Raw genomic sequence first — 20,714 nt, forward strand, 5'->3', positions numbered from 1 at the left:
AATAGGAGATGAGCTGCAGGACAAGACTGAGGGGCATTGACAGAGCTGTGTGGGGAGCCCAGGACTGGAAGGGCTGGGAGCTGTGGCTCAGGTGGCAGCTTCCAGGTGACCAAGTTTTATTTGCTTTTGCGTTCTCTGTGATTCTATTACCAGTCCTCCAGTGAGGGCGTAGACTTAGTGGGGCGGAGGCAGGGAGAATAGGCAGTTCCTCCCTTGCTCACCTGCCCACCCCCTCGGGTTGGGTGTCCCCTCCCCCACCAGCCTATCTATTTATTAACTTCGGCTCAGGGAGAGATTTGCAAGTGGTGAGACAGAAGCCCTTTGTCCTGGGCCCGGTTGCCTGATCTCAGGCTTCTTCCTTCTCCCTCTGCCCCATGTTGGGGGGGAAATATTAGAGCTGGAGAGAGAGGTAAGTGGCATTCAGAGCCTTAATGACTGGATTAGACGCACGAGTCAGGGGACTCTTACCAGCCCTGATCTAGGAATGTCAGGTCTGTTAACCATCTTGTCCCAGGCGCCATAAAATTAGCCATGCTTTCCCTCTGGGTGCTACCCCCACTCCATGGGTCTGTAACAGTCTTCAGTCCTGCACCCCCTTCCCAGGAAATTCTTCCTGTCTCCTTGGTATCTTCAGTATTGTTTATCTCCTTTTCACTAGGATCCCTGGCTGAGAGCTGCAGTACTCCATCCCCTTGAGCCTCTCTTATTCCTTCCTTCTCAGTGGGGATCCCTGTGGCTGGGGACCTGATGCCATCCTGTGGGTGAGTTTATTTCTCCAGGGGGTTTCTTGGCTTTAGGGTCTGATCAAAGGAGCCTGTGGTGGGAGAAATAGATAAGTGAGAGGCAGACATGGGGAAAGTGAAGACCCTAGAGGGAGTGGGCAAGGAGGCTATAAGGGAGCAGGAGTGATGGGATTCAGCAGGGCTGTATTGGGGGGTCAGTACTGCTCACACTAGCAAAAGTAAAGGCTTATTTGCACTCAAGCACAGATGGGGAAGGGACTGGCCCATGTCCCATGGCAAGTCAAAGGCCGAGCCATGAATAGAACCCCTGAGGCCAGGCCTCTCCCCACTCTAAACCACTAGCCCTGCTCCCCTTCTGGAGCTGGGAATTGAACCCAGGAGTTCTGACACTCACCAGAAGTGTTTGTTATGCAGATTCCAGCAGACAGCACTGCAGGACGGCACCTTCAGAAAGCTTCCTATACCGCCAAAAGGGCTGGCAGCTGAATTGTTTTGAAATGGCCACTGAAATTCTGAATTCTGCAGAAGGGTCTGGATTCCACAGTGTCACAAGAGTCATGGAGCCCAGCATACTGGGGGCCCCTTCTCCACCGTGGCTTGAGCCACTTGTCCCTGACTGACATCTAAGCCATGGTCAGTACCCAAGGAATTGAAGTCCTTAGCACTGTAGAATTGTCAGTGAGAATGGAATGAGGACCTTTAATGAGGTCTCTCCTTTCCATCCCTGCCCCCATGCCCATGGTACAAGAACACAGGGGCATAGCTCCAATGCTTATTCTTCCTGTCTGTCTTCCACGCTCTCTTTTCTCCTCTGGAGGATGGACCAGGCAGAGCATTAACATAGCAACTTCCAGATCTGGTCTGTCTAGTCCAGTCTCCTGTCTCTGACAGTGGCCACAGCCAATTACTTCAGATGAATGTGAAGAAAAGCCATTGGTTTATTGTGCAATAACCTGTTTCCAGGAGAAGTTCCTTCCTTAGTTAGTGGTTGGGTTATGTTCGGAAGCAGGAGACATACTATCCTTCTGTTTTTTCTTATCTAATGTAAATGTGGATGTTCTTGTTATCCATCTAAATGTCCAATCTTTTTATGAATCCTGCTAAGCCCATGATATCAGAGAGACAAGGTGGGCAAGGTAATATCTTTTATTGGACCAACTTCTGTTGCTGAGGGAGGCAAGCTTTTGAGCCACACAGAGTGCTTCTTCAGGGCCTCACCAACAGAAGTTGGTCCAATAAAAGATAACTACTTCACCTGCCTTGTCGCTCTAATATCCTGGGACTGACATGGCTACAACTACACTGCATACAAGCCCTTGGTATGGCAGTTTGCAGCGCTGAATTCCACAGACTAATAACACGTATTTAAAAAAACAAATTCCTTGTTGATACATTTTTACATTACATTACATTAGCTGCCTTTCAATGTCACTGACAGTCCCCTTGCTCATATGTTATGAGAAACAGTGCATAGGAGTGCCTGATTCACCTTCACTATCCAAGTCGGTATTATTATTAGACAGACAGCATAGTCAGGTGGAGTCAGGAGACCTGGTTTCTGTTCCAGGCTCTGTCACTGACTTGCTAAGTTTCCATGAGCAAGTCACTTTCCTCTCTGTGCCTCTTCACCTCTCACTCTTTGGCCTGGTTTACCCTTAAAAATTAGCTCAACCTAGCTATGTTGCTCAGGCAGGGGTGTGAACATTTTTTCACCCTGGGCACCGTAGTTAGGTTGTAAGCCCCAGAATAGACATGGCTAGGTTGAGGGAAGGATTCTTCTGTTCACCTATTTACTGCTCTTAGGCCTGGTCAACCTAATTTCCAAGTGTAGGTATAACTATGTTGCTCAGGGGTGTAAAATATCCACCCGCTTAAGCGATACAGTTAAACCAACCTAATCTCCAGTGTAGACAGTGCTAGGTCCCCCAGAGAATTCTCCCGTCAACCTAGCTACTGCCTCTCTGGGAGGTGGAGTACGTACGCTGACAGGAGAGCTACCTCCTGTCGGCATAGGTAGTGTCTTCGCTGAAGCGCTACAGTGGCTCAGCTGCACCACTGCAGCATTTTAAGACAGATGAATTTACTACATTGACAAAAAAAAATCCTTCTGTCACTGTAGGAAGTGACAACTGCAGCCTTTGTTTTGTCTATTTAGACTGTAGGCTCTTTGAGGCAGAGGCTATCTCTGTGTCTAATATGAATGCGTTGCCTAGCACAATGCAGACAGTCTCCAGTTGCTGCCCTACCGCTACTGTCCTGTATAACTTTCTTGTCCCAGTCCCAGTCTTTCCAGACCTGAGAGAGGGTAACAAGAGATGAGCACAGTGTTCCAGGTGAGGACATCCCACTGATTGGTGCAACAACATTGGGAGAGCTCCAGTAATTCTTCTCCATGCCACTGCTCTGCATCTTAAAGCCTTGTTGGATTCTTTGATGGCTACTGCCCGTTAAGCAAACGTTTCATTGAACCTCCACAAGGACACCCAGGTTCCAGTTAATTTAGAATCCAATAAGATGTAGGATGACAGAATTTCACCTCTCACCCCATGCTACTTGCTTTTCTTAGCAGCCTCTTGTGAGGGCCTTTAATAAAGGTTTTTTGAAAGCTACGTCAGCCAGTTTTCCTTAATCCACTATTTTATTGATAAATTCAAGGAATTATAATAGATGTTCCTTTGCAGAAGCTGTGATGCTTGTCCCTGTTTGTTATGTTCACACAGAGGGTTGGTTTATAATGCTACTTTTAATCATCATTTCAGCCAATTTTCCTGGTACATAAGTAAGACTCTCTAGTCTATAATTCCCATGGTCACTCTTAGTGCCTTTTTTCAAGGATTGGTACATTTGCTATCCTCCAGTATAGTTGCTGATTTTAATGAGAGTGCATATTCTTGTTAGCAGCTCATCTGGTGAGTTTTATTTTTGCCCAAGTGCCTATTGCTGTTTAACTCCTTATTCTGATACCCTTGTGACAATCAGAATTTATCTCTGTGATCTAAACCTGCCCCTGCTACAGTGGAGCTGTAATTTCTGCCTACTCTTTACTGGACAGTGATGCTTTTGAATCATTGACATCTCTAACAAGATGTCTTTGTCTAACCTGAGTGCTCCTTAGCACCTATTGGCTGCTACCCAGTCCTAGTTGAAACAGTTCCCTAAACTTTATTATTTTTCTGTGCCGGTAATCTAGTTCTACCTTGACTAAGTTGCTGACCATTCTTTGTATAAATTCTCTCCCTCCCCGGGCCCCCCATCAAATTCCTGTGCCTGTTAAATGTAAATCCGTCTTCTTAACATTAGTTTTGTAGCCATATGTTGAGATTCTGAAGTTCCCCTGACCTAACTGGTCTTTTGTATGGAACTGGAAGCGTTTCAGAGCTGCAAAGCCCCTGGAACTAAGCATTCTTTCTAGCAATCTAAATTTAGCTTCCAGGACTTCTCTCCTACACTTCCCCGTGTCATCAGTTTCAGAGTGTACCACAGGCTCCTCCTTAGCCACCACTAGTAGTCTGTCTAGATGTGTAGGATCTGCCACCTTTGTAGCTGAACAGTTCTTATAGTCACCAGTTATCAATAGTCTAATGATCAAATCTCCACAAAACACTCAGCCTGTGTATATCTCACATCTGTATCCCCATCTCCTGGAGCACCCTTCTTGTGGTCAGGAGGAAGGACCAGCCTCCTCTATCTCTGTTGGAAGATGGATCCCATCTCTTTGACCCCCTAGTTCTCCACTTCTGCCCCTCAAATGGAGTCTTGGGAAAGTCAGTTCTGAAGTGGGACTGCTCTGTTACATCCCTATATGCCATAGCTATTAATATTTCTCTCTGCATCTCCAGTTCAGCTACTTTGGCCTTAATATGCTGTATGTGGACTCTGCAGGCCCCATGTTGCTTGCACCAAGTGAAGCATATGCAATTTGGTTGTGTAGGTATATGTGCTGCATGCTGAACAGTAACCTGGGTATCCCCAACCCTGGCTAATCCACCTATGCTCTTCATCTCTGAGGCACATCCCAAAAGGACGGTCAAGGGCAGAGAGAACAAGGAAGGATGGTCTTGTGGTTAGAGCACTGGACTGAAATTTGGGAGACCTGGGGTCAATTGCCTGGCTCTGCCTCAGTCTCTTTGGGCAAGTCACTTCATCTACCCTGTGCCTCAGTTCCCCATCTGTAAAATGGGAATAATACTTCCCTACCTTGCAAGAGTGTTGGGAGGGTACTTTCTTTCAAGCTCAGCTAGATAGTTCAGAATAGCTGAGTATAGTCTCAGCTGCTTTCCGACCTCCATGGAGTGGCTTACCTGGTGCCAACAGACATTGTGGGTTGGGACTAATTGCACCACTGCAGCTGCTGGGCCAGCATTTGCGGTCTGCATTGGCCGTGGCAGCTGTGCAGTGACCCCGTACAAGTTGCTATGATCTGCTCTGCACCATTGCAAGAAGCTTTGTGTATTTGGTGTAAGTCTGTTACTGACATGTTGGTGGGGAAGGGAGTTACAAAGCCCAAATGCGTGAGTGTAGACAGGGCCACAGACGAGGTCACCAAAGTAACCCCACTGTGGGTAGGCAGGGAACACACCAAGAATAACTGAGAAGAAAAAGGGAGGGGGGAAAAAAGCCAAAAGGAGAAGCAGAAGTTTGTGCAAAGCAGCTCAGGGCTGAGGAGCTGATGGCTCAGCGACGCTTCCTGTTCCCTGAGTTGTGCGCTATCTGAGCCACGCACTTGCCTTGCTTCTGTTTGTGCTCTGCCACAGGGAGAGAGTGAGTGAGAAGGGGAGGCAGAGTCAGAGAGAGGAAGATGGACTGAGAGAGGGGGACACTGGAGAGGTAGATGGCCAGAGTAACGCATCGGGAACTCAGCATTAGGGAGTCGAGCAGAGACAACAGACGCTTACTTCCCTTTTCTTGCCAGCGTTAAAAGCGCCTTTCTTTACGTTTTTCAAGTTCCTTTGGTTGTAGCTACCCAGCCCCTTGGCTGCTCTCCCTCGACGATGGTGAGGTAAGAGCGGAGCTGAGAAGGTGGTGGGGGTGGGACAGGCGTTGGGGAATCATCTCACTTGCTCTGCCCCCTCCCCCCCCCCCCCCCCCCCCCCCCCCCCCCCCCCAGTACAGTCCTTTTCTGGGGATGGGCTGGGATCATATCCCAGGGGTGTGTGACAGAGGACCTTCCCAGGCCATCTGTTCTATGACCCCCTCAAGGGTTGGGATCCTTTTCGGGGGACCACTCTGCTCACTGTATGAACCCCTCATAGAGATATGGCTGTATACCCTCTGTCTGACACCATTCACTCTTTTCTGCTCTCCCCTAGGTGGTTCCACCGGGACCTGAGTGGACTGCAAGCTGAGGCCTTACTCAAGGGACGAGGAGTTCATGGAAGCTTCTTGGCTAGACCCAGTCGAAAGAATCAGGGAGATTTCTCCCTCTCTGTCAGGTGGGTAAGTCAGACGCCATCCTGCCACATTGTCGCCATCCCAGGGATATGTGAATGCTTTGCTCTCTGCCTCTTCCCCTGTTTACCAATACCATCCCCAGGATATATAAGAGGCTGTGTTTTCCAGCCCCATCGCTCCCTCCCTTCATCCTGCCCTCTGCCCAAAAGATACCCGAGGGGCATCATTGTCTGACCCACCCTCCATCCCTACTTCCTGGCCCCATTGCCCCTGCAACCCGTCCTGGGAGGGACTTTACTTTCCCTTTCCCTTTTCCTGACCCTATCCTGTACTTCACCAGACTCCTCTCTGCCTCTTCCCTCAGGGTAGGTGATCAGGTGACCCACATTCGTATCCAGAACACCGGGGATTATTATGATCTCTATGGAGGGGAGAAGTTTGCCACGCTGTCTGAACTGGTGGAGTACTACACACAGCAGCAGGGTTCACTACAGGATAAAGATGGGACTGTAATAGACCTGAGGTATCCACTGAATTGCTCCGATCCCACTACAGAGAGGTACGGAGTAAGCAGAGCAACTATGAATCTTTTACTGAGGGGCTAATGCCCAACTCCACAGCCTCGCCCTGCACACCTGGAGACTGAGGGGCTAATCCCGTGGTATGCCCCTCTTCACCCCCCTAAACACAGTTTTGGTACCAGACTGTCTGGGACTGAAAGCATAGCCCAGCCCCAACTCCAGAACTAACTAACTAACTATAAAATGCCCACCTCTCCGCTCCTTTGCACGCAAGTCTGTGAAATTTCAATGTGGGCCCTGCTTATATTTGGCAACTTTGACTTCCGCGTCTCATCGGTTTTGCTATTTAAATCTTGTTGCTAAAAGTGAAAATTGTGATGCTAGTTACAAGAAGAAGCCTCAGTCCAGTGTATGACCCAATGCCCCTCAGTCTTGCCCTGCAGCCCCCCTGCTATTCCAGTCCTGGGCTCCCCACACAGCTCTGCCAATGCCCCTCAGTCTTGCCCTGCAGCCTCCTGCTATTCCAAGCTGGGCTCCCCACACAGCTCTGACACTGCCCCTCAGTTCTGCCCTGCAACCCCCACTGCTATTCCAGTGCTGGGCATCCTGCTGATGGACCTCTCAGTCCATGCTATTCCAGTCCCCACTTGGTCTCCCTCCCCTCCCCTATTTGCATGTGTCTTTGGCACTGTGTTCCTAAATCAAATCAGGTGGTTTGCACTGTGTTGTGCTCTCAGCCCCCTGGCGGTGGGTAGCTGTTCCACAGCAGTGCCCCTCGCCCTGAGGCAGGGTTGCGGTCTTGTGTGGGGTGCAGCACGTGTGTCCCTCAGCGTTTTCTCTGCTCCAGTCAGGGCCGTTGGCTTGGGCTGGGGCTCTGCAGCTTCCTCCCTTACTATTGCGGTTGGAAACTTCTCTCCCCCCAGCTCTTACGAAAGCTCCTTTTCTCACTCTCTCCCTGAGAGATTTTCCATCACGTGTCTTCCCTGAGCTGGGCCACAGGGGGGTTAACTATTTCCTCTCTGTAGAGGGGGAGAACAGAGGCCCAGCCCTGCAGTGAGACAGGGCAAAAAGAGCCCCTTGCCCCGGCAGGAAGGGCTGCCTGCCTCCAGCCCCCTCCCCAGAACCCCAGGCTGGGAGGAGCCTGCCCTAGGTATCTGAAGACAGGCCAGCTCTTGTAAGGCATAATGAGGCTTTCTTCATTGCCTGGCCCCATTCACGTGATCAAGGTCAGGGTGAAAGAGGGTTTATATCACTGTTATGTGACAGCCAAGGTCCACAGCCATTTACTTCAGTGCTAGGGGGTGTGTAAATCACAAACTGAACCTCGATGGCTTGCTAATCACATAGCCATTTCTTGCTCTCCAAACAGCTCCCTCTGCCCCTAAGCTGACATGCAAAATGATCAGCCGGTAGCGTGTGCTTTTACTAAGTCACCACAGCCCGATGCTCAGACAAAGAAGAAATGTTGGGAATCGTTTTGGTTTGTGAGTAGTTTCATGAATCTGTTCAAGGTAGAAACAGACTGTGAAGAGTTGGAAGCCACATTACAGCAACCACTGAAGCACAGCCTGGACTTCAGAACAGGAGCATGAAATTGCCACAGCACTGATTAAATGTGAAAGAGGAGATGAGGAGCTTATTGTCATGTCAAACATGCCTGGGAACAGTGGCCTCAGGAAGAGGATTTGAAGTAAAACCAACTGCTTCTGAAAGAAAATTTGACAAATTTAAATAAGAAAACACAAACAACCCCAGCTCACAACAGCTGAGGAAGTCCTTCTAGCTGGATGGTCAAGAGGAGCAGTCCAGGGACCTCCAATCTGACTGGGAGCATCAAGAGGAAATTGCTGATGATGGGACCCTGTACAGAGGATGTTGTGTCGTAATACAACACAGCATGAAGTGAGAAATACTGATCATAATCCATGGCCTCCAGCTGGGTACTAAGAATGCAAAAGAGAGTTGGAGGTTGCCTTGTCCAGCCACACAAGAATGCTGCCACAAAGGTAATAAAATTTAAATAAGATACCTCTGTGAATAGAGGAAGCCAAATACAAAGGGACGGCTGACATCACGAGATACATGATCACCCTGGGTCTAGGGTAGATCTAGCTCTACTTCGAACTAATAAGAACCTCTTATTAGTGAGCAAGTACTCAGCTTCTTAGAAGATTGAGCTGTTGCAGACCATGCTGAGTAGAAGGGAATAACCATTATGAAGCACTGAGCTCACCAGGGGATTCCAGATGTGTTAGTAGCAGAGAATGGCCCACAATTCACGAGTGGCTCATTTCTGCTCTCCGCATTAATGTATCAGTTCCGCACCGCATGCCACGCCCTTATGTGCACTCAAATGCAGTCATTTAGCAGAAGTGTTGGTACAAATAGCAAAGAACTCGAGAATCAAAATTAAAAAGGGTCGTGGCAGATTCACGGAATCCCTATTTAGCTTTATGAGTTTATCACAATTCACCTCACAGGCTTTCTTAGAGTCCCCGGTTCAGAGACCCATGGGCAGCAGGACACAAACCTTAATGCCACCAGCTAATAGACTTCTTCAGCCAGAGACCAGTGACTCTGGAGTGCTTACCAAAGAGCAAGAAACTGCAATAGAAGAAAATTGACAAGAATGCTGGAGTCACCCCATTGCAAGTGGGAGAGAATGTTAATTCCAAACAGGAAGGGGCTGGAAACCTTGTCAACAGCTGCACCACTCACCGAGAGGTTGTGTCATAGCCTCTCCTGAGGGTCAGTCTTACAGGAGGAACAGAAGACATGTAGATAAACCCAAGGAGTTTCCATTGGCGCTCTGTATCTAGTGGACACGTAGAATGCTACTGAGAAGGCTTGTGCAATGGGAGAAGTAACACACGTGACTGACAATGACAAGAGTAGTGAACACAAGACAGACCTACCTCAATGGCCAAAGAGATCCCTGCCAAAGGACCTGTTCTGGGAACAGGAAGTGGCTGTGTGATCTGAAAGCCATCAAGCTTCAGAGATGACGCATGTCCAATCAGAGTCAGAATAACCTTCTCCTTTGTCAGGGGGTGCAGGTTATTTACCCAGATCAGGCAATTTAGACATCCCATCTGTGTGTGTGTGATATTAAACTGGCTGTACTGGTTGGGTATTTGTATTATGTTTCATTTGATTTTCCAAATAAAGGGGGAATTGTAACTGTAGCTACTTACATCACTGGATACTGACCCCGGCTGTGCCCTGCAGTTAGTCACTGGGTAGTGACCTCTGCTTTGTTAGCCTCACCCTGTGAGGGGACTGGGCCAGAACATACAGCTCTTAACATCTCTCCCCCTACAGCGTCTCACAGTTATTAAACCTGTCTTCCACTTAGCTTTCCTCGGGCTCCCTGCCCCTGGCTCACCTGTCCCTTCTGTCCCAGGCCCCATCCACCTTGGCGCTCCTCAGGTACTGTCCCTCCTGGCTTCGCTCAGCCACAGGCACCTTCCACTCATCTCCCCTCTAACTCTTGTTCCCTCCACTTCTTTCCCCCATCGCCATGTGCCCCAGGTCCTGTCCCTCACTTGGCTTCCCTCTGGCCCTGCAGCCCCCTGCTCTTGTCTGACCCTGTCCCATTTTCTCCCAGGTGGTACCATGGGCATCTATCTGGCCCAGCAGCTGAGTCTCTTCTCCAGTCCAAGGCCACCCCTTGGACTTTCCTGGTGCGCGAGAGCCTCAGCAAACCTGGTGACTTTGTCCTGTCTGTCCTGACTGACCAACTCAAAGCTGGGCCTGAGGCCCCACCAACTGGGGCTGCTGGCACCCCTGGGGCACGGCTTAAGGTCACCCATGTCAAGATCATGTGTGAGGTGAGAGGGATGGGGCAGGGTGCAGGGAAGGGAGCAAGCAAAGTGAGGAAAGGAAACATTTATCTGTGGCAGCTGTTTGATCTATTCTATCAACAGGAAGATATGTACACTGCTGGAATGTTTTTGTATCCAATAATGTATATGAAATCCATGCTAAGGGCTGGGCTGCCTACTGTCGGGTTCCTTAGTCCTTGCCTGGTCTGACCAGTGGCTGTGGGGGATTGTTGATTTTGCTGCATCCAGGATGAGGGAGGAGTCTAGTGCAGACACAAGTGGCAGGAAGACCGGAAGGGAGCTTGGTAGCAATGGGAGCTCCTACATTGGAGGGAGCAGAGATGTGCAGAGCCTCAAAGGCCAGCGTAAGGTGCTGGCCTGTGAGATTGAAGGAGAGGAGAATCTGGAGACTGAACCAGGCAGTTATGCACCTGGGACAGGGAACAAAGTGTGACATGGAGGCCAAAGAGGAAGACAGCGGAGAGAAGAAAGGTCAGTTGTTTCTGGTCTCCTTGGCTCTATGGGGTTCTTCAAACTTCATAGGGAGTTCCAGAAATAAACTACTGAGCTGTGATGAGAAGCTGAGGAGCTACAAGCAGGAGAGGAGACCTTGTTGAGGTCCCTAAGCCTAGCCTGATCAACCCACAAATTTACTAGGTCTTCTCTGACTCCATACCATGATCCTGCTTTGAGGATGCTTTGAGCAGGGGGTTGGACTAGGTGACTTTCTGAGGTCTCTTCCAACCCTAATCTTCTGTGATTCTAACATGGGTGGGTTTGGGACAGTGGAGAGTGTATGCAGGTGAATTATGGGGAAACAAAACAACTGACCTTAAACAAGAGCTGGGGGGTTAAACAAGAGCTGACTTCTCTGGGTTTCCATGCAGCAGGACACCTAGGGTCAGCTCACCAACATACAAGTTTGATGTCATCAGAACAAGCTCTCAGTTGTCCATCATGCCAGGAGGGTGTGACACATACCACATGAGATGCAGTGCTTCAAACTCAACAGGGCAAGACCTACCCAGGGCTTCATGTCCCAGTGTAACAATCTCCTGTGGCACTGGTTGTAAGATACACCATGGGAAGCAGTGGGTCCATTAGGGGATGTGAATAACACAGCTTTACTCTCTCCAGAATGGGAGATACACAGTCGGAGGTGCTGAGATGTTTGACAGCTTGGCAGACCTAGTGGAGCATTTCAAGAAGACTGGAATTGAGGAGGTGTCCGGATCCTATGTGTACCTGAAACAGGTAAACGGGGTCCTTGTGTCAGGAGTAGTTTTGGGGGCTTCACCCTCTGTCCCTGTCTACAGCATGTGTCCAGCTCCATTCTATCCCTCTTGCTCACCAAACCTTTCCCTTCTTCCTTACCCAGCCCTATTATGCCACCAGAGTGAACGCAGCTGACATTGAGAACAGAGTGCATGAACTAAACAAGCAGAGCCTGGCTGAGGAAACAGCCAAGGCTGGATTCTGGGAGGAGTTTGATGTAAGTGATTGTGTTGTAACTGTCTCCATGTCCTTCTGGGAAACCCTGCTCCCAATCTCATTCTCCATTAATGGATTAATCTCTATGTAATGTCATCTCTGTACCTGGCCCCTATTACCACAGAATCTGAGCGTCTCACACTCTTCAATTAATTTATCATCCCAATACCCCTGTGAGCTAGGGCAGGGTATTAGCCCCATTTTGCGGCTGGGGAACTGAGACTCAGGAAGGCTGTGCAGAGCAGGGAAGTGAACCCAGCTCTCACAAGTCTCCTAGGCTACTGCCCTAGCTAATGGACCATCTTTACTCTGTGTGCTCCCATTCCCCTCAGTGCTCCCCCCACAATCACAGCAGGTTGCTCTGCCGTAACGATTACCCTTCCCCTTTCAGAGCCTGCAGAAACAGGAGGCCAAGCACCTGTATGATCGGCATGAGGGGCAGAGACCTGAGAACAAGGGAAAGAACCGGTATAAGAACATCTTGCCCTGTGAGTCCTGCCCTCCCATCAGGAAAAGATCAAGGGGCTGCATGTTCTTGCCTGAGCGGGAAGGCTTGCCACACAGAGCCCTGCCTAAAGTTACCCCGGAGGAAGCCTCAACCTGGCTGGGGTTTATTTGCCCTCCCGTGGGGATGAGCTACAAGGGGCCCCTGACTGGGTATTTAAGGCCATAAAAGATTTAGTGAGAGACATTGCCTCCTCTGCATGACCTTGTGGGGGTGTGTGCGCGCACATCTGGATAGACGGGCTCATTGGGTTGATCCGGCTCAGAGGGTAAGTGGGGGGCACTGGGTTATATGGGCTTCTTGGTCTGATCTAGTATGAGGGATGGTCGGGAAACAGGCTTTGATGGGCCCATTGGATTGATCTGGAGTATAGAGAGTGGGCTACATGTGGGACCAATGTCTGAATACCTCACTGTTGTGTTAACCCCTTCCTTGCCTCCCTAGTTGATCATTCTCGAGTCATCCTACAAGGCAGGGACCCAAATATCCCCGGAGCGGATTATATCAATGCCAACTACATCAAGGTGAGCCTCCAGAAATGCTGCCATGTCTTGGGGAGGGGGCGCAGGGAAAGGGGCACTGGACTCCTGGTTCCTGTAACCCCTGCCCTTCCTTTGTCCATTTGCCCCTCTGTAGAACCAGCTGATCAGCCCAGATGAATTCACCAAGACATACATCGCAAGCCAGGGCTGCTTGGATGCCACTGTCAACGACTTCTGGCAGATGGTGTGGCAGGAAAAATCACGCATCATTGTGATGACCACCCGGGAGGTGGAGAAAGGGAGGGTACGTGTCTCAGAGGGCCTGCTGCCATGTCTCACACCTCTCCGTCCCCCTTCCCTCTCCCTCCCCCCCGCCACTCACCACTTTACCTTTTTCTTTCTCCCTAGGGTTTTTTCTTCTCTGTTAGCCTCCTTGTTTTACTCTTCACCTTTTCTTCTTGTTTCCTCACAGAACAAGTGCGTCCCCTACTGGCCAGAGGAGGGCAGCACGAAAGAGTATGGTCCCTATATTGTGGAGAATATTGGAGAACATGATGCCCTAGAATACAAACTCCGACAGCTCTCTCTCTCACCAGTTGACAACGTGAGTACCACGCTTCTGAGCATTAATTGTTCCTGGGACTTTAACTGTGGCTAAGCCTTCAAGGTTGGGAATCTGTAACTGTGGCATTTCAGGTAACATTAGGCAAAGGGAAATGGGACCTGTAACTTCTACCTTCCTGGTTCCAGTCTGGTCCCTGATTTGGGAGATGTGGGAGACTGGCAGGCTCGAGGATCAGGGAGTGGAGCATGGGCGCCTTCACCTCTAGGTCCTGTTCCAGTCCAGCCCTCCAGTCCAGCTGGAGGGCTTCATTGACCAAATACTGTTTCCCTCTCTCTCTCATTTGTTGTTTGGGAACTAAGTTGGCCTGTTCTCAGTCTGGAGGTTAGTGGGCAGAGACCCTCAGTCCCTTTGTCATGCAGGATGGGAACCTAAGGGATTGAGGGACATGGGGAGGATGGGGTGGAACTGGGCACAACCTACCATGTATGCGTTTTGTTGCCCCCTAGTGTAAGGCTGTGCGAGAGATATGGCAGTACCAGTACCTGAGCTGGCCAGACCACGGAGTCCCCAGTGAGCCTGGAGGGGTGCTCAGCTTCCTGGACCAAATCAACCAGAAACAAGAGAGCATCCCTGAGGCTGGGCCCATAGTGGTGCATTGCAGGTGGGTGTGGGGCAGTGCCTGCTTGTTTCAATGTTCCTGCTGCTGTGCTACAGGGAGTGGGTTGGGTGACTCTACAGGGGGCAGTCTCCCCAAACGCCACACTCTGCAGGGGTCACGGTGCTGCTGGAGGTGGCCTCTGTAAATCGAACACACTGATTGCTCACAGTCATGAAAGATCGTGTCTGCTCCCTGTGACTCTCGAGTGAATCCCTTTGTTCTGGCAAATCCCAGTGCTGGCTCTTCCATTCCACCTCCCTAGAATCATAGAATATCAGGGTTGGAAGGGACCTCAGGAGGTCATCTAGTCCAACCCCCTGCTCAAAGCAGGACCAATCCCCAACTAAATCATCCCAGCCAGGGCTTTCTCAAGCCTGACCTTAAAAACCTCTAAGGAAGGAGATTCCGCCATCTCCCTAGGTAACGCATTCCAGTGCTTCACCACCCTCCTAGTTAAAAAGTTTTTCCTAATATCCAACCTAAACCTCCCCCACTGCAACTTGAGACCATTACTCCTTGTTCTGTCATCTGCCACCACTGAGAACAGTCTAGATCCACCCTCTTTGGAACCCTCCTTCAGGTAGTTGAAAGCAGCTATCAAATCCCCCCTCATTCTTCTCTTCTGCAGACTAAACAACCCCAGTTCCCTCAGCTTCTCCTCATAAGTAATGTGCTCCAGCCCCCTAATCATTTTTGTTGCCCTCCGCTGGACCCTTTCCAATTTTTCCACATCCTTCTTGTAGTGTGGGGCCCAAAACTGGACACAGTACTCCAGATGAGGCCTCACCAATGCCGAATAGAGGGGAATGATCACGTCCCTCAATCTGCTGGCAATGCTCCTACTTATATAGCTCAAAATGCCATTAGCCTTCCTGGCAACAAGGGCACACTGTTGACTCATATCCAGCTTCTCGTCCACTGTAACCCCTAGGTCCTTATCTGCAGAACTGCTGCCTAGCCGCTCGGTCCCTAGTCTGTAGCAGTGCATGGGATTCTTCCTTCCTAAATGCAGGACTCTGCACTTGTCCTTGTTGAACCTCATCGGATTTCTTTTGGCCCAATCCTCTAATTTGTCTAGGTCCCTCTGTATCCCATCCTTACCCTCCAGCGTATCTGCCACTCCTCCCAGTTTAGTGTCACCTGCAAACTTGCTGAGGGTGCAATCATTGCCATCCTCCAGATCATTAATGAAGATACTGAACAAAACCGGCCCCAGGACCGACCCTTGGGGCACTCCGCTTGATACTGGCTGCCAACTAGACATGGAGCCATTGATCAGTACCTGTTGAGCCCGACAATCTAGCCAGCTTTCTATCTACCTTAGAGTCCATTCATCCAGCCCATACTTCTTTAACTTGCTGGCCGTATCAAAAGCTTTGCTAAAGTTAAGGAATAAAACGTCCATTGCTTTCCCCTCATCCACAGAGCCAGTTATCTCATCATAGAAGGCAATTAGGTTAGTCAGGCATGACTTGCCGTTGATGAATCCATGCTGACTGTTGCTGATCACTTTCCTCTCCTCTAAGTGCATCAGAATTGATTTCTTGAGGACCTGCTCCATGATTTTTCCAGGGACTGAGGTGAGGCTGACTGGCCTGTAGTTCCCAGGATCCTCCTTCTTCTCTTTTTTAAAGATGGGCACTACATTAGCCTTTTTCCAGTCATTCGGGACCTTCCCCGATCGCCATGAGTTTTCAAAGATAATGGCCAATGGCTCTGCAATCACATCCGCCAACTCTTTTAGTACTCTTGGATGCAGCACATCCGGCCCCATGGACTTGTGCTCGTCCAGCTTTTCTAAATAATCCTGAACCACTTCTTTCTCCACAGAGGGTTGGTCACCTCCTCCCCATGCTGTGTTGCCTAGTGCAGTAGTCTGGGAGCTGGCCTTGTTTGGGAAGACAGAGGCAAAAAATGCATTGAGTACATTAGCTTTTTCCACATGCCTATCACTAGGTTACCGCCCCATTCAGTAGGGGGCCCACACTTTCCTTCACCGCCTTCGTGTTGCTAACATACCTGTAGAAACCCTTCTTGTTACTCTGAACATCCCTTGCTAGCTGCAACTCCAAGTGTGATTTGGCCTTCCTGATTTCACTCCTGCATGCCTGAGCAATATTTTTATACTCCTCCCTGGTCATTTGTTCAATCTTCCACTTCTTGTAAGCTTCTTCTTTGTTTTTAAGATCAGTAACTGTTAAGCCAAGCTGGTCGCCTGCCATATTTACTATTCTTTCTACACATCGGGATGTTTTGTTCCTGCAACCTCAATAAGGATTCTTTAAAATGCAGCCAACTCTCCTTTCCCCCTGTTATTCTCCCAGGAGATCCTGCCCATCAGTTCCTGAGGGAGTCAACATCTGCTTTTCTGAAGTCCAGGGTTTGTATTCTGCTGCTCTCCTTTCTTCCTTGTGTCAGGATCCTGAACTCAATCATCTCATGGTCACTGCCTCCCAGGTTCCCATCCACTTTCGCTTCCCCTACTGATTCTTCCCTGTTTGTGTGCAGCAGGTCAAGAAGAGCTCTGTCCCCAGTTGGTTCCTCCAGCTCTTGCACCAGGAAATTGTCCCCTACACTTTCCAAAAACTTCCTGGATTGTCTGTGCACTGCTGTATTGCTCTCCCAGCAGATATCAGGGTGATTGAAGTCCCCCATGAGAACCAGGGCCTGTGATCTAGTAACTTCTGTTAGTTGTCGGACGAAAGCCTCGTCCACCTCATCCCCCTGGTCCGGTGGTCTATAGCAGACTCCCACCACAACATCACCCTTGTTGCTCACACTTCTAAACTTAATCCAGAGACACTCAGGTTTTTCTGCAGTTTCATACCGGAGCTCTGAGCAGTCATACTGCTCCCTTACATACAATGCAACTCTCCCACCTTTTCTGCCCTGCCTCTCCTTCCTGAACAGTTTATATCCATCCATGACAGTACTCCAGTCATGTGAGTTATCCCACCAAGTCTCTATTATTCCAATCACATCATAATTCCTTGACTGTGCCAGGACTTCCAGTTCTCCCTGCTTGTTTCCCAGGCTTCTTGCATTTGTGTATAGGCACTTAAGGTAACTTGCTGATCTTCCTGCTTTCTCAGTATGAGGCAGGAGCCCTCCACTCTTGCGCTCTCCTGCTCGTGCTTCCTCCCGGTATCCCACTTCTCCACTTAGCTCAGGGCTTTGGTCTCCTTCCCCCGGTGAACCTAATTTAAAACCCTCCTCACTAGGTTAGCCAGCCTGCTTGCGAAGATGCTCTTCCCTCTCTTTGTTAGTTGGAGCCTGTCTCTGCCTAGCACTCCTCCTTCTTGGAACACGATCCCATGGTCAAAGAATCCAAAGCCTTCTCTCCGACACCACCTGCATAGCCATTTGTTGACTTCCACGATTTGATGGTCTCTACTCGGGCCTTTTCCATCCACAGGGAGGATGGATGAGAACACCACTTGTGCCTCAAACTCCTTTATCCTTCTTCCCAGAGCCACGTAGTCAGCAGTGATCTGCTCAAATCCACCCCAATATCAGGCTGGAGATCCCATTCTCCTTTCCTGTCCTAATCTCTTGAGCAGTGTTTGTGTGCTGCTGCTAAACAATGCCACGCCACACCCCAGAGGTGGCTGTATTGTAGCAGTGGGTGCAGGACAGCCTGGGAAACCCTTGGAGTTGCTGCCAGTGGCTGTAAGTTGCTGGAGGAATGTGTACGTATGGTAATGCCATCTCCTGACTTCAGCTTGTGCCCTTCTGTGCAGTGCTGGGATTGGCCGCACCGGAACTATCATCGTCATCGATATGATAGTGGAGACAATCTCCACCAAGGGTAAGCTATTCCCATGCCCATGCTTTACCTGCAGGGCTCTGCCCCATGGCCAGTCTTCTCTGCCAGCTGGGTCCTAAAGGCCACTTCACTAGCTAGGAAATATCAGGCATGTGAGTGTGAGAAAGTGGTTCCCTGAATATCCCAGGGCCTTAATGGCAGGGGAAGGTGAGTACACCCCTTTGACACAGATCCCACCCTTGGGACAGGGGTGCAGAGGGCTGTCACTGGGGATTGTAACTGACCCATTGGTGGAAGTCTGGCAATGCCTGCTGTCTGTCTGTCCCCGGATAGTAGTTGGATCTCTGGTGCTCTCATTTGTGGATATAACTGCCCAGTCAGTGGAGCACTAGTGTTGCCCAGGGATTGGCACTCCCACTTGGTAGACTTAGAGGCAGGCAGGCAAGGGAGGGGGAGTAGCTCGAGAGAACTGAGGGCTGAAGGTACCAGTGTCTCCTTCCACCCTGGGGAGGGGGAACCTGCTGGGACTAGGTTCCTCTAGGATTTTGTCTGGTGACCTCGCAGGCTGGGGATAGGTGTATGGTGAGGAACTCATTGCAGCAGCCTCCAGCCCATAACTGCCTCTTTGCACCCTGTCCCCCAATGCACCATCTCCAGGGCTGGATTGCGACATAGACATCCAGAAGACCATCCAGATGGTAAGGGCTCAGCGCTCAGGAATGGTGCAGACTGAGGCCCAGTATAAATTCATCTACATGGCCATCTGCCAGTTCATAGAGACCACCAAGAAGAAGCTGGATGTTATGCAGGTGAGAGTGGGGATGCCATGCACTCAGTCCCAGGAGATGCTGTGCTGCCGGAGGTGCTGTCTGTAACAGCCTGATCATGCCCCATTTCCTCATGTCCTAGCTTGGCATAAAGGGCCATGAGGCAGCTGTCCTTTGTCCCCTGCCGTGCCCCATTACCCCACACCCCAGTGCTGTGCTCTGTCCCATTCTCCAGTCCTCTCTTGTCTCGTTTTCTCATGCAGTCTCAGAAGGGGAGATCCAAAGAGTCTGAATATGGGAACATTGCGTACCCACCTGCGCTGAAGAACCAACATGCCAAGGCCTCCCGAAAGTCCTCTAAGTAAGAGCTGTGGCAAATCAGGAGTCCCCACCCTCCTGGGCATTAGCTGTGCCCTTCCCTACTGCCCCCACCATCACCCGGCCTCCCCACCATTCTGTCGTTGCCCTCCTGGCTCTCCATGCCCTGCTCACCTCTCCAACATTCTCACTGTCACAGGCAGAAGGAGGAACCAACAGTCTATGAAAACTTAGAGAACACCAGAGGAAAGAAAGAGGAGAGAGTGCGGAAGCAGCGCTCGTCTGAGAAGGAGAAACTGAAGGGCTCGCTTAAGAAAAAATAATCTCCCACTACAGGTGCGACTGGGGTCTGGGCTGGGATCATATTCCTGGCGAGTGGGGGTCTTTTCTCTGGGTGCCCCAATAAGATCTTCATGTGCAGACCCATCTGACTCTATGGCCTTCTTTATGCGCGTGTTTTGCCAGGATAGCTGTACTGGCAGAGCCCCCTAATTGACACAGCGTAGAAGGAGTGTTTCTGTCAGGGAGTAGCACCATCCCACTGAAGGACATTTGCTGTGTCAACAGAAGCCCTCTTTTGTCAGCATCTCACATCTAGGTGGGGGTTTTGCCACACCCCCGGACCAACATAGATATGCCAACAACTTTGTAGTGTAGACCTGCGCTCTGGCAGTACTTTTCATCTGCTGTTTTCTCTCTCTTTCCAGCTCCCCTCAGCTACAGAAGACACCTTGTCCTAGGTCAAAGTGACTGGGATCACCTTGCTGTCCCTGAACACTCAGTCCAGTAGGCACGTCCGATCTGTTCTGCTTTCCAGCCTGCTGCTTTAAGATACTTTTTAACTGTCAGATAAATAATATCCTCTTTAATTTTCTCTGGCCCCTAACGGTTCAGGCTATCTCCAGCTCTGTTTGTCCTTCGCAAGCTCCTCTTATGGGAGACAGGCCCCCACAGGGGTTAACCTCAATACCAGCATAAGACTAGCTGCTCCTGCTAAGTCAGCTGTTGTTTGATGCTGGCCCTTTCAACTCTCCCTTGATCCAAGGAAAAATTATCTCCATGCCCACCGCCTGTGCCACCATCTCCTCAGCCTTGCGGGTCCACTCGCCTCCTTGTGGTGCTGTAAATATTCATGGATTTGACATGTTGGTTTTGCTTTCCTTTGTAATTAAACCAGGATTTTTGTGTTATTCTTTTATTCTCTCGTGTTTTCAAAGTTTTCACCAAAAATTGGGTTTTGTTTTTTAAAATACTATTTTTATTTGTTTTTGAGCCGCAGACTTAGCGCAGGGAGTGGAACAGTTGGTTTCCTTGCTTCTGCTTGGGTCTAGTGCATGAACCTGTTAGCAGGTTCTTTTCATATGCCCAAGTGTCATTGCCTTAGGGAGAATTGCCAGTGTGCCAGTACCCTGTCACACCAGGTAGTCCATTGACCTGGGAATGGATTGGAACCAATGCTTGAGCGGTGAAAGGCGCCCATATGATATTCCAAACCCACCCTGAGCCAGCCAGTGCCTCTTAGCTGGCCCACCTAAGATCCGGTGCCCTAGAGGTAAAAGGCTCTCTATCCCATTCCCTGTCTCTGTCTGAAGCAGACAGTTCTGTGAGTTGAGATATGGTCAATAACTGTGGATTTTACCCTATGTAGTCAGTGGCTGAGGTCCTAACTGCTGAAAAACATGC

The 20,714-nt window shown here is 49.9% G+C and overlaps 1 protein-coding gene across 6 annotated transcripts; it reads left to right on the forward strand.

The window, feature by feature from the left end:
• Window positions 1–276: 276 nt before the first annotated feature.
• PTPN6 (protein tyrosine phosphatase non-receptor type 6) lies at window positions 277–20,221 on the forward strand. 6 transcript variants are annotated; one of them, XM_043541464.1, is made up of 17 exons: window positions 279–409; window positions 659–761; window positions 6,053–6,175; window positions 6,504–6,693; window positions 10,263–10,485; window positions 11,617–11,733; window positions 11,858–11,971; window positions 12,362–12,458; window positions 12,920–12,999; window positions 13,112–13,261; window positions 13,430–13,561; window positions 14,029–14,183; window positions 17,921–17,988; window positions 18,604–18,755; window positions 18,977–19,074; window positions 19,231–19,367; window positions 19,739–20,221. In XM_043541464.1, the coding sequence occupies exons 3-16, from the start codon at window positions 6,115–6,117 to the stop codon at window positions 19,352–19,354; spliced, it is 1,761 nt and encodes a 586-aa protein (XP_043397399.1). In that variant the 5' UTR covers window positions 279–409; window positions 659–761; window positions 6,053–6,114; the 3' UTR covers window positions 19,355–19,367; window positions 19,739–20,221. The 6 variants fall into 6 exon arrangements, with proteins under 6 accessions (XP_027687587.1, XP_043397399.1, XP_027687583.1 ...); XM_027831782.3 differs by having other exon boundaries at window positions 280–409; window positions 6,499–6,693; XM_027831786.3 differs by lacking the exon at window positions 6,504–6,693 and having other exon boundaries at window positions 277–409.
• The last annotated feature ends 493 nt before the right edge of the window (window positions 20,222–20,714 follow it).

This window comes from Chelonia mydas, chromosome 1 (assembly GCF_015237465.2).
Source record: "Chelonia mydas isolate rCheMyd1 chromosome 1, rCheMyd1.pri.v2, whole genome shotgun sequence".
In the NCBI taxonomy this organism is placed as follows: domain Eukaryota; kingdom Metazoa; phylum Chordata; order Testudines; family Cheloniidae; genus Chelonia; species Chelonia mydas.

Bases quoted from the DNA above. Each gene is read 5' to 3' on its own strand.
- PTPN6 (XM_027831782.3), top strand. The intron at 12,459-12,919 runs GTGAGTCCTGCC...TTGCCTCCCTAG, and splicing joins GTATAAGAACATCTTGCCCT to TTGATCATTCTCGAGTCATC. The intron at 17,989-18,603 runs GTAAGCTATTCC...CACCATCTCCAG, and splicing joins GGAGACAATCTCCACCAAGG to GGCTGGATTGCGACATAGAC.